The 11,793-nt window shown below is 39.3% G+C and overlaps 1 protein-coding gene across 1 annotated transcript; it reads right to left on the bottom strand.

Annotated features, from left to right (window-relative positions):
• Positions 1-4,649: 4,649 nt before the first annotated feature.
• LOC146563783 (C-C chemokine receptor type 2-like) lies at positions 4,650-10,430 on the bottom strand. The gene is made up of 4 exons (XM_085290312.1): positions 10,294-10,430; positions 7,526-7,666; positions 6,441-6,575; positions 4,650-6,227 (listed from the first exon to the last, which is right to left on the bottom strand). Exons 2-4 carry the CDS (start codon positions 7,530-7,532, stop codon positions 5,329-5,331), a joined length of 1,041 nt encoding a protein of 346 aa, XP_085146438.1. The 5' UTR covers positions 7,533-7,666; positions 10,294-10,430; the 3' UTR covers positions 4,650-5,328.
• Positions 10,431-11,793: the final 1,363 nt, after the last annotated feature.

Genomic DNA, 11,793 nt, shown 5'->3' with positions numbered 1-11,793 from the left:
GTTTTTCTTCGTGGACTCATTAATGTACACCACTGTTCAATATCATACTCTGTGCACTTACAGGAGTCTTTAGTTGCTATGCCTTACTGTGTTGGACCAACTTTTACCTGCAACAGGTGCTGCAAACATTACTTAGAGATCCAGTATGATTATGTTAGTTTAAATGAATCAACACCCCCGAGTCACTCTAACTACCAGAAATCTCGAACCACAGGCCGCGCGGGCGGTGTGGCAGCAAGTTTTCACACCAGCCTCTTAATTAACGAAAGACCAAGACAGACTTTTAATTCATTTGAAAGCCTGATGCTTAGCCTTGTCAAACTCAACCCCAACTGTCTTATTTGTTATCATCTATCGTCCAGCTGGACCTAACACAGAGTTTCTGTCTGATTTCTTGGACTTTTTTTTTATCTGGTTTAGTGCTCAGCTCAGATAAAATAATTATTGTGGGTGATTTTAACATCCATGTAGATGCTAAAAATGACAGCCTCAACGTGGCATTTAATCTGTTATTAGACTCAACTGGCTTCTCTCAAAATGTAAAAGAACCCACCCACCACTTTAATCACACTCTAGATCTTATTTTAACATACGGCATAGAAACTGAACATTTAACAGTGTTTCCTGAAAACCGTCTCCTGTCTGATGATTTCCTGATAACATTTACATTTGCAATAATTGATTACACAGCAGTGGAGAGTAGATCTAATCACAATAGATGTCTTTCTGAAAATGCTGTAATTAAGTTTAAGAATATAATCCACCCACTGTTATCATCTTCAATGCCCTGTACCAACACAGAGCAGAGCAGCTATCTGAACGCTACTCCAACAGAGGTTGATTATCTTGTTAATAACTTTGCCTCCTCACTAAGTACGACCCTGGATACTGTAGCTCCTATGAAAACTAAGGCCTCAAATGAGAAGTACTTCACTCCATGACTACAAACACGTAGCCTAAAGCAGATAACTCGTACGTTGGCGAGGAAATGCTGAAGATCATCATTTAGCCTGGAGAAATAGTTTGTTGCTTTACAAGCGAGCCCTCCGCAAAGCCAGAACATCTTACTATTCATTACTGATTGAAGAAAATAAGAACAACCCCAGGTTTCTCTTCAGCACTGTAGCCAGGCTGACAAAAAGTCAGAGCACTGTTGAGCCACCATCCCTTTAATGTTAACTAGTAATAACTTCTTGAACTTCTTCACAAATAAAAATTTAATCATTACAGAAAAAATTACCCATAACTATCTCACAGATGTAATATTATCTACAGCTACTCTTAGTACCACTGATGTTCATTTAGACTCTTTTTCTCCAGTTGATCTTTCTGAGTTAACTTCAATAATTACTTCCTCCAAACCATCAACGTGTCTTTTAGACCCCATTCCTACAAAACCGCTCAAAGAAGTCCTGCCATTAATTAATGCTTCAATCTTAGATATGATCAACCTATCTCCAATAATCGGCTATGTACCACAGGCCTTCTAGCTGGCTGTAGTTAAACCTTTACTCAAAAAGCATCTCTAGACCCAGCAGTCTTAGCTAATTATAGGCCAATCTCCAACCTTCCTTTCATATCAAAAATCCTTGAAAGAGTGGTTGTCAAACAGCTAACAGATCATCTGCAGAGGAATGGTTTATTTGAAGAGTTTCAGTCAGGTTTCAGAGCTCATCACAGCACAGAAACAGCTTTAGTGAAGGTTACAAATGATCTTCTTATGGCCTCTGACAGTGGACTCATCTCTGTGCTTGTCCTGCTAGACCTCAGTGCAGCATTCGATACTGTTGACCATAATATCCTATTAGAGCGATTAGAACATGCTGTAGGTATTACAGGTACTGTGCTGCAGTGGTTTGTATCATATCTATCTAATAGACTCCAGTTTGTTCATGTAAATGGAGAGTCTTCTTCACACACTGAGGTTAATTATGGAGTTCCACAGGGTTCAGTGCTGGGACCAATTCTGTTTACATTATACATGCTTCCCTTAGGCAGTATCATCAGAAGACATAGCATAAATTTTCACTGCTATGCTGATGACACTCAGCTTTATCTGTCCATGAAGCCAGATGACACACACCAATTAGTTAAACTGCAGAAATGTCTTAAAGACATAAAGACCTGGATGGCCGCTAACTTTCTGCTTCTTAATTCAGATCAAACTGAGGTTATTGTACTCGGCCCTGAAAATCTTAGACATATGGTATCTAACCAGATTGGATGGCATTACTTTGGCCTCCAGTAACACTGTGAGGAACCTTGGAGTCATTTTTGACCAGGGATGTCCTTCAACGCACATATAAAACAAATATGTAGGACTGCTTTCTTACATTTGCGCAACATCTTTAAAGTTAGAAATATCCTGTCTCAGAGTGACGCTGAAAAACTAGTTCATGCATTTATTACTTTTAGGCTGGACTACTGTAATTCATTATTATCAGGATGTCCAAAAAACTCACTGAAAAGCCTTCAATTAATCCAAAATGCTGCAGCAAGAGTCCTGACAGGGACTAGAAAGAGAGAGCATATTTCTCCTGTTTTGGCTTCCCTTCATTGGCTTCCTGTTAAATCCAGAATTGAATTCAAAATCCTGCTCCTCACATACAAGGTCTTAAATAATCAGGCCCCATCTTATCTTAATGACATTGTAGTACCATATCACCCTATTAGAGCACTTCGCTCTCGCTCTGCAGGCCTACTTGTTGTTCCTAGAGTATTTAAAAGTAGAATGGGAGGGAGAGCCTTCAGTTTTCAGGCCCCTCTTCTGTGGAACCAGCTTCCAGTTTGGATTCAGGAGACAGACACTATCTCTACTTTTAAGATTAGGCTTAAAACTTTCCTTTTTGCTAAAGCATATAGTTAGGGCTGGACCAGGTGACCCTGAATCCTCCCTTAGTTATGCTGCAATAGATGTAGGCTGTTGGGAGATTCCCATGATGCATTGAGTTTTTCCTTTCCAGTCACCTTTCTCACTCACTATGTGTGAATAGACCTCTCTGCATTGAATCTTACTTGTTTTTAATCTCTGTCTCTCTTCCACAGCATGTCTTTATCCTGTTTTCCTTCTCCCACCCCAACCGGTCGCAGCAGATGGCCCCGCCCCTCCCTGAGCCTGGTTCTGCCGGAGGTTTCTTCCTGTTAAAAGGGAGTTTTTCCTTCGCCCTGTCGCCAAAGTGCTTGTTCATAGGGGGTCATATGATTGTTTTTCTCTTCTACCTTACAATATAAAGCACCTTGAGGTGACTGTTGTTGTGATTTGGTGCTATATAAATAAAATTGAATTGAATTGAATTGAAATTCTGGTTCCATGCTGACGTGATAGCATCGTGCAGTTGCTGTAGATTTGGTGGCAGCACATTCATAAAGACAAACCTCCAGTTCAGCCACATCCCAAAGCTGGTCTGGTGGATTTAGGCTGTGGTGGCTGTGGAAGCCTTTTGAGCACATTGAGCTTGTCATGTAAATATAATAGTGTGAGGTTATTTGAACTCACACTTGGTGGGTGTTCCTGCTGGAATCAGGAATTAGAAGATTAAAACAGTCATGAAGAGTTGCATATAGTCAACAGCAATACTCAGGATGCTCAGTTGGTGCTGAGGGTCACAAACATTTCCATGAAAATATCCCCCACACCATTACACCACCAGCAGCACCATGAACTGTTGATACAAGGAAGGATCGATCCATCCTTTCATGTTGTCTATACCCAATTCTAACATCTGGCATCATGTCCCTGCCATCCAAGTATGGCAGCAGAACTCAAGAATAATATGAACTGACAGCATTTTCCAGTCTTCAGTTGTCCAAACTATGTAGTGCAAACTGCTGCCTCAGTTTCTTGATCTGTTGATAAGAATGGCATCCAGTGTGGTCTTCTTTGGCACAAATAATCACATCATGTTCATTGTAACTTTAACTGAAATCCACTTTCTTCCCTATTATGATGCTCGCTTTAAACTTCAGCAGGTTGACTTGACCATGTCTGCAGGTCTAAATGCTCTGAGTTGCTGCCATGTGATTGGCTGATTAAATATTTGTGTTCATGTGCAGTTGAACGAGCAAGTTTATTGATGTGTGCAGTAAATGTATAACTTTGTTTTTGCATGGAACAGTTTAAACTTGTATTTGGGGATGCAGTGACACACTTTGGTTATTTTGGCAAAGCTGTCACTCATATTGTTTGAACCTTTTTTTTAAACATACTGTATATGAACATATGAAATCCACCTTTTCTTTTATGCTTACATGGAACAAACATTATGTTCAGATTGCTGAACTATTTAGTCAGGAACTTTTGATGCAGCGAAGAAGACTTCTTCATTTTTCGTTTTGAAAGACTCATCAGAAAGATTAATTTAATTGTATGCAAATAAGGTTTTTTTTTCCATTAGCATTAATATGAAATAGAAAAAAAGAGAGGGGAAATGTGTACAATTGATTATGGTGCCATGTATTAGATCATGCTGCTGTTTTACGATAGTGAAGAATTACCTGCATAGTAAAACTAATCTGAGACATCTTCTCTCTTTTCATGACTGTGTACAGAATTTGTCATTGCAGTAACAGTGAGAAATAAAAGAATATGTTCACTGCAAATATTCTTCTCCGAATGAACAATGCACTTCATGACCTTCATCTAATGTAAGCAGAGGACCTGCTGTAACATTTATTGTCTTAACAAAGCGATAATACAAAATCAGGATAGGAGTCAACTCCACTGGCAAATAGCGACAAATACAAGGAACCATAACATAATACAACAAACAAAACAACTATAAAAGGCTGAACATTAGAAAACAATGTGGAAGTAGGTAGAAATGTGAATAACAGTAAGACAGTGTGCACATTTTGTACAATCGAGATCTGAAAGAGTTTTATGCTCTTTTTGGTGTGTTTCTGCAAACATGTAAGGCTCATAAAAGATGTCTGAAGAAGTAAGCAAACTGTTACAGGTTGCTATAAAACAGCAGTTACGGTTTAACAGACCAGCAGGTTTAATTTAACCTGAGCAGAAGAAGGAAGAGCATTAGAGTCGAAGGTGATTAAGATTCTGTATATCGGCAGTGCTAACGCACAATAAAGGCATGAGAGAAGTATTGAGTACATTTACAATCTAACCGTCAGGGGAGAAAAAAAGATTGCTGTAAATTCAAAAGGTCCAAAAGTGTAGAGACACATTTTGAAGGTGCCACACAGGTGAAGAACACTGTGGTATGTGTCAAATAATGCTCCCAAATGAAGAAAACAAACATGAACATGGCACGGTCTGCAGTAATAACAGGGTGAAACATTCATGACAAAATACTTACAACTGCCCTCCACCTTCTACAGTTTAAAAGAGGAGGTGATTTCAGAGCCCCTGGACATAACTGAGCTCCTCCTGAATGAGCTGTCTGTCAGATCTCTGCTGTAACCAGGCACCAACTTTTTCAGCAGCTGCAAGGCTCGTCTCATAAACTTCTCTCCCACAAAAGCATAAATGATGGGATTCAGACAGCAGTGAGTGTAAGCTAAGGCTTCGGTCACTGTTATAGACAGCCTTATATTTTCATCCAAGACTTTATCATTGAGGATTATTTCTTTTTCCAGGAAGAACTTCAGGAAAAGGGAAATGTTATACGGGGCCCAGAGTAAGAAAAATACAACCACTATACAGATGATCAGCTTGACGATGCGGTGCCTCTTTGCTGTCCTCATGCTCATCAGTGTGGGGATGATCCTGGAGTAGCAACCTACCATCACCAGCACGGGAATCACGAGACCCAGCACATTTGTGGTGAACAAATCATAACGCTCCCAGACTTTGCTCTCCTCGGGATAGTCACACTCCACTCCTTGGGATTCCTGTTCTTTTGCCTTTCTGAAGATAAAATCCGGCAGAGAGACAAACAAGCTCAGCATCCAAACGAGCACGGTCAGAATGATGGAAGCCCTCTTTGTGCGATAACGTGCAACCCTGTGAGCGTGCACGATGATCATGTAGCGGTCCAGCGTCATGACAACCATGAAGAAGATGCTGCTGAAGAAGCCAATGTGGTGAGACCCGGAGATCAAATGGCACATGAAGTCTCCAAAAGTCCACTGGCCAACCCTGGCATAGTGAGAGTAGAATGGCAGCATGAAGACGAAGAGGAGGTCAGAGAGAGCCAGGTTGAAGAGGCAGATGTCTGTCAGGTTGCACTGATTGCGATGCTTCACCAGGACACACACCACTAGTCCGTTACCTTTGGAAGAAAATACACAATAAGTGTAAATGTCACACTGTTACACGTTGAACAACATTCTCTCTTTCCCGTTTCATCTGTGTGTCTCACATACACACACCTGCATACATATTTTAAAGTATGCAAAATGGAAATTCCCAGAAAAGGAGGTCTGTGCAATGTGTAGTAACAATCCATAATCTCCACAGCATACACACAAGAGGACACACCTACCTATGAATCCTAGGATGAAAACCAAACTGTAGAGAGTGGTGAGAAACACTTTGTTAAAGTCCTTTACATCACCTATGTAGGTAGGAGTAAAGCCTGTGTTGTTCTCAGTGTAATCATAGTATGTGGTGTTTTCTTCTGCAGAAAGAAAGAGAAAGATTTACTATTATTATTTTTTATATTAATTTCAGCACAGGCTACGACAGTTAAGATGCATAACAGTATATCAAAGACTTCTTTACTGCTTTAAACACATCCTACCGTTAGAGGTTAACTGGATTTATTTTCGAATGCTCATTGCATCAAAGTGTTAGGTTTGGTTTCGTAATGCCGTTTCAACCCTTATCAAGTGCAGCCTGAATTTCCAACCTATTGCTGATGACATGTTTCTGTTTTAAAGGAGGTTTTCCTTTGCTATGAGCACCACAAATAATCCATTCACGTCTGCTGGTTTGGCCATCAGTCATTTGACAGTGGGGGTGATTTTGCAACCTATTGGTGCTCATTGGTACTCCGTCCTTGGGAACATTATCATTGAGCCAAAACTTTATAAAAACAGGATTTAATCTGAAAACTGGTTTTATGAGGATTCAAATTCATTACATGGTATACAGCTATAAATCTAGGACAGACTATTTCATTTACTTTGTTTATCTATCTTATTATGATTTTTCATGTAGACTTGTTTTTTGCTGTGTTTTTTGGCACATTTGAAATTTTTCTATACTATTACTGGGATTTTACAAAATTACTATTAGAATTATTCTGAAAGTAACAGATACATGGTTGGAGATAACAGCAGCTGTAAACGTCATATTAAGGCATTGTGGCAGTGAATAACTTTTATATGTTTTCATCTACTAATAAAAAACAACAGTAAAAATAAGATTTCTAGATTAAAGATGAAATTAGAAATCATGAAGTAACTTTGACATAGTTTCAGTCACAGCATTTGGTTTTAGATCTCTGTGACAATGAGTGCAGCTTTGAACACTACACTTTATAACCCAAGTAAATTTCCAAGAACTCTGTAAAAAAATGACACTTTAAATAGTCTAAATTGTGGATTACTGTTGAAAGATAATTACCTGACATTGTGATATCTCAGTGATGGCTCATCCAACCAGGTCCAGTCAAGAATTACACTTCAAGGCTCCCTTTCCCCGTTTACTGATGTGATCCCTTTAGATGTGCAGAAATGAACTAACTATCAAAAGTTCTGCAGTCCCCTATTGATGAGAACAGAAAAGGGAAAAAAAGATGTTGCTTCCTGTACGTCCCCAAATCTGATCTTTATCAGGAGTCTGCCCTAAATCTAGACTGCCAGAAAATGGTTCAAAGCACAACACAGCAAATGGTGACACAAATTCACACCTTCAGAAAATGACTGCACGTTATCTCTTAAAGTGACAGAAGGTTTATTATTATTAATATTGTTACTATTTTTATTTGTTTTTCTTCTTTGACTCATTAAGGATACTGCTCAGTATCATACATTGTGCACTTACAGGAGACTTTAGCCATTGTGCCTCACTAATACTGGTTTGGACCCACTTTTACCTTCAACAGGTGCTGCAAACATTCCTCAGAGATTTTGGTTCATGTTGATGTGATAGCATCGTGCAGTTGCTGTAGATTTGGTGGCTGCACATTTATAAAGACAAACCTCCAGCTAAGCCACATCCCAAAGCTGGTCTGTTAGATTTATGGCTGTGAAAGCTATTTGAGTACCATTGAGTGTCTTCTGCTGCTGTAGTTCATCTAGATCAATGTATATTATACATTCAGAGATGCTCTTCTATACTTTGGTTGTAACCAGTGTTGGTCAAGTTACTTGAAAAAAGTAATCAGTAACTAATTACTGATTACTTCCCCCCACTTTCTACATAATCCATCATACAAAATTTAATCAAATGGAAAAGTCTCTTTTTTTTTTTACTTGTTTTATCAGTTTTAATCTTTTAACTTTATGCATCAAGCAAAAATTTAATTATATGCTACATTCTCTGACTTGAATAAATTAGTTTAACATTTAAACCTATTTTCTACACATTCCAGCACATAAAATAAAATATTTTTTGTGTTTACACTCACTCTTTCAAATAGATGCAAGTAAAACACAGCAGGAAATAAATAAAGTCAAAGACTCAGCGGTCCTGTTGCTCTATTTTCACCTGTAAAGCAGGACTAGGGTAGGCGGAGGTTTACCCTGGTGCAGGTGTGCCGCGGTCAGTTGAAGAATCTGCGAGTTTCTCTGTGAATTTCCCATTACGTCGTTGCGCACTTGGTGCTTGCTTGGAAGTTTAGCGGTTTTTTTCGCTGTAAAAAGAAGTTTTCTTCCCATGCACGATGGACGCTAATGTTTTTGTCACTTTTTATGGAATCAAACTCAAAGGTCAGTACTTCCACGCTTTAAATGCTGCACGCTCATATTCTCTCCCACAATCGATATGTGATCCATTGTTGATCTGCACACAGCTGTTGTCACCAACACAGCTGTCGTGACACATTCTCGCAAAAAATCACCGTTTTAGTAACGCAGTAACTAGGGGTGCAACGATACACAAAATTCACGGTTCGGTTCGGTTCGATACTTTGGTGTCACGGTTCGATATTTTTTCGATACAAAAAAAATGTTCATGCATTTTTTATTTGTCATTTATTAAAATTATAAATATATATTTTAACTCAAAAGTACAGTTTTTAAATTTAACCCTAACCCTTGTGCGTGTTTTTTATTTTGACAGCGAATGCGCACCTGCGGACCACTTATGTGCAGCCCTGGTTATTTAGCTCATCATATTGCAGCCACAGAAATTCTTTTGTCCATGAAACCATAAAGCTGCACTTTCTTTTTGCCTTATAGTCTGATTTGTCATAACTTCTCCGTTTTGTGGTAAGCTTTTCTTTGGCTGTCACTTCTTCACCCTGACCTGTCTTATTTGGCTCAGCAGAACTGAAATGCTTTTACACACGCACTCACATAAGCTCAGCGATTCTCTGCACGATCAGCCTCTCACATGTTTAAGCTGCGGGAGATTTCACTTGTCATGTTTGCATAGTAAGCTAACGATTAATAAGACGATGTCAGAGGAATTGGTGCACAAATTATCATCACTCACAGATCAGTGCTGTCGCTCTCTATACACAGTTCGCACGATTGCAAAGTGAAAGCAAAAAAACAAGCGCAAATTCAAACGCGACTTCAATATGTCACATATTGACAGTGGCTCACCGATGCCAATGACATAATTACCCAGCTACATTTCTGAAAGAATGCAAAAGCATTGACATATATTTTTCCTACAATAGCCCGACGGGCAGGGAAGAGATAGATTTTGGTAGCCCGACTGAAAAAATCGCTAGCTCCGGGACGTCGGGCTAGCGATATTGCGAGCCCTGTATCTGATTGAGGAATCACTCATCTTTGGAAAAGAGAGTTTATTACAGAGAAATGGCTCTTTCCAAAATAAAAGCTATACTATCCGCTTCTTCTGGGCTATATTCTCAGCAGCATAAGGAGAATCATGTGCTAACAGCTGTCTAAATGACTCGGCTAAAGTTAGTAGCATGCTTGTTGTATTTGTCTTTGCACTAGGATGATGTCGGCGTAAATGTGCAGTCATATTCGTTGTGTTCCCACTAGTGCTTTCAGGTTAATCTCGTTGAAATGACCTTAACGCCACAACACGGCAAATCTCCGTTAACGAGCTACCGCCGATCGCTCCGTGCATGGGGCTAGACGGCCAACACGTTAACGAGCTAACTGCGCTAACACACTAGTTCACACCAATGTAATTGAGCATTGCATGGCACATCCAACATACTGTTTTACTTTAGTCCATGACTCGCTTACCTTCAGGGTCATACGTCACATGAAAACCAAAATAATTCCAAACGCCAGATCTGAATGAGGTTCAATTTGCCTGTTACAAGGAGAGCTTAACTTCTGTCTCGCTAGCTTGCCCTGCGCTCTTCCTTCTGACTATGCTGTCTGTGTTGAGCGCTCAGTGAATCTGCATTCGACTACTCCGCCTAGGCTGCACTGTCGAGCCTAGGCGGAGTAGTCGAATGCAGATTCACTGAGCGCTCAACACAGACAGCATCGTCAGAAGGAAAATTGATAAAATAAATTACAAATGTTGTATTGTTCGATACATATGCGTACCGAACCGAAAGCACTGTATCGAACGGTTCAATATCGATACGAATATCGTTGCACCCCTAGCAGTAATGCAGCATTCCTACGGGAAAGTAACTGTAATCTAATTACCGTTTTTGCAATAGTAATCCCTTACTTTACTCGTTACGTGAAAAAAAGTAATCAGATTACAGTAATGTGTTACAAGTAACGCGTTACTGCCCATCTCTGGTTGTAACAAGTTTTTATTTGAGTTAATGTTGCAATCTTACCAGCTCAACGATAACTGGCTGTATATTGTTTCTTTTCTGGACCATTTTCTGTAAACACTAGAGATGGTTGCACACTTAAATATTCAAATCAGCCCCTCTGGCACAAATAATCACATCATGTTCATTGTAACTTTAACTGAAATCCACTTCCTTCCCTATTATGATGCTCGCTTTAAACTTCAGCAGGTTGACTTGACCATGTCTGCAGGTCTAAATGCTCTGAGTTGCTGCCATGTGATTGGCTGATTAAATATTTGTGTTCATGTGCAGTTGAACGGGCAAGTTTATTGATGCGTGCAGTAAATGTATAACTTTTCTTTGCATGGAATAGTTTAAACTTGTATTTGGGTGTGACACACTTTGGAGCTGTCACTCGTAATTTTTGAATCTATATTAACATACTGTACATGAAAAATATATAATCCTCAAATTATTTGAATCTTACAAAAAACGAACATTATGTTCAGATTGCTGAACTGTTTAAATTTTTATTCCTATGAGAAAGCCCTCTCCATCTTTTCTTCTGAAAGACTCATTCTTGTTTTTAAAGAAAGATTAGGTTGATTTTATGCAATGACTTCTACTGTTGCTGCTTATGCTTCAATTTAATTTACCCACAACAAGGTGTTTTCTGAGAAGTGACATTTTTGTACAAATAAGAGGCAGAAAAAAGAAAGTAAAAAATGTTATCAGGTGAAGAGTTTGTTTGTTGTTTTTTCCAAGCGTGATAAATGCATGTCAAAAAACTCACCTGCCCTCCACCTTCTATCCTTTTAAATGGTAAATGGCCTGTATGGCACCAACTTCTTCAGCAGCTGCAAGGCTCAGCAGTGAGTATAAGCTAAGGTCTCAGTTACTGTTATCGACAGCCTTACATTTTTGGACCAGGTTTCATCATTGAGGATTATTTCTCTTTCCCGAAGGAACTTCAGGAAAATGGTAA

The sequence above is a fragment of the Mchenga conophoros genome, linkage group LG11, assembly GCF_057382185.1.
Source record: "Mchenga conophoros isolate Kocher_MC1m ecotype Shallow Benthic linkage group LG11, M_conophoros_male_GT1.1, whole genome shotgun sequence".
Taxonomy (NCBI): domain Eukaryota; kingdom Metazoa; phylum Chordata; class Actinopteri; order Cichliformes; family Cichlidae; genus Mchenga; species Mchenga conophoros.
This window is presented reverse-complemented; position numbering and strand designations above follow the sequence as displayed.

Bases quoted from the DNA above. Each gene is read 5' to 3' on its own strand.
- LOC146563783 (XM_085290312.1), bottom strand. The intron at 6,228-6,440 runs GTAGGTGTGTCC...TTTCTTCCAAAG, and splicing joins TTTCATCCTAGGATTCATAG to GTAACGGACTAGTGGTGTGT.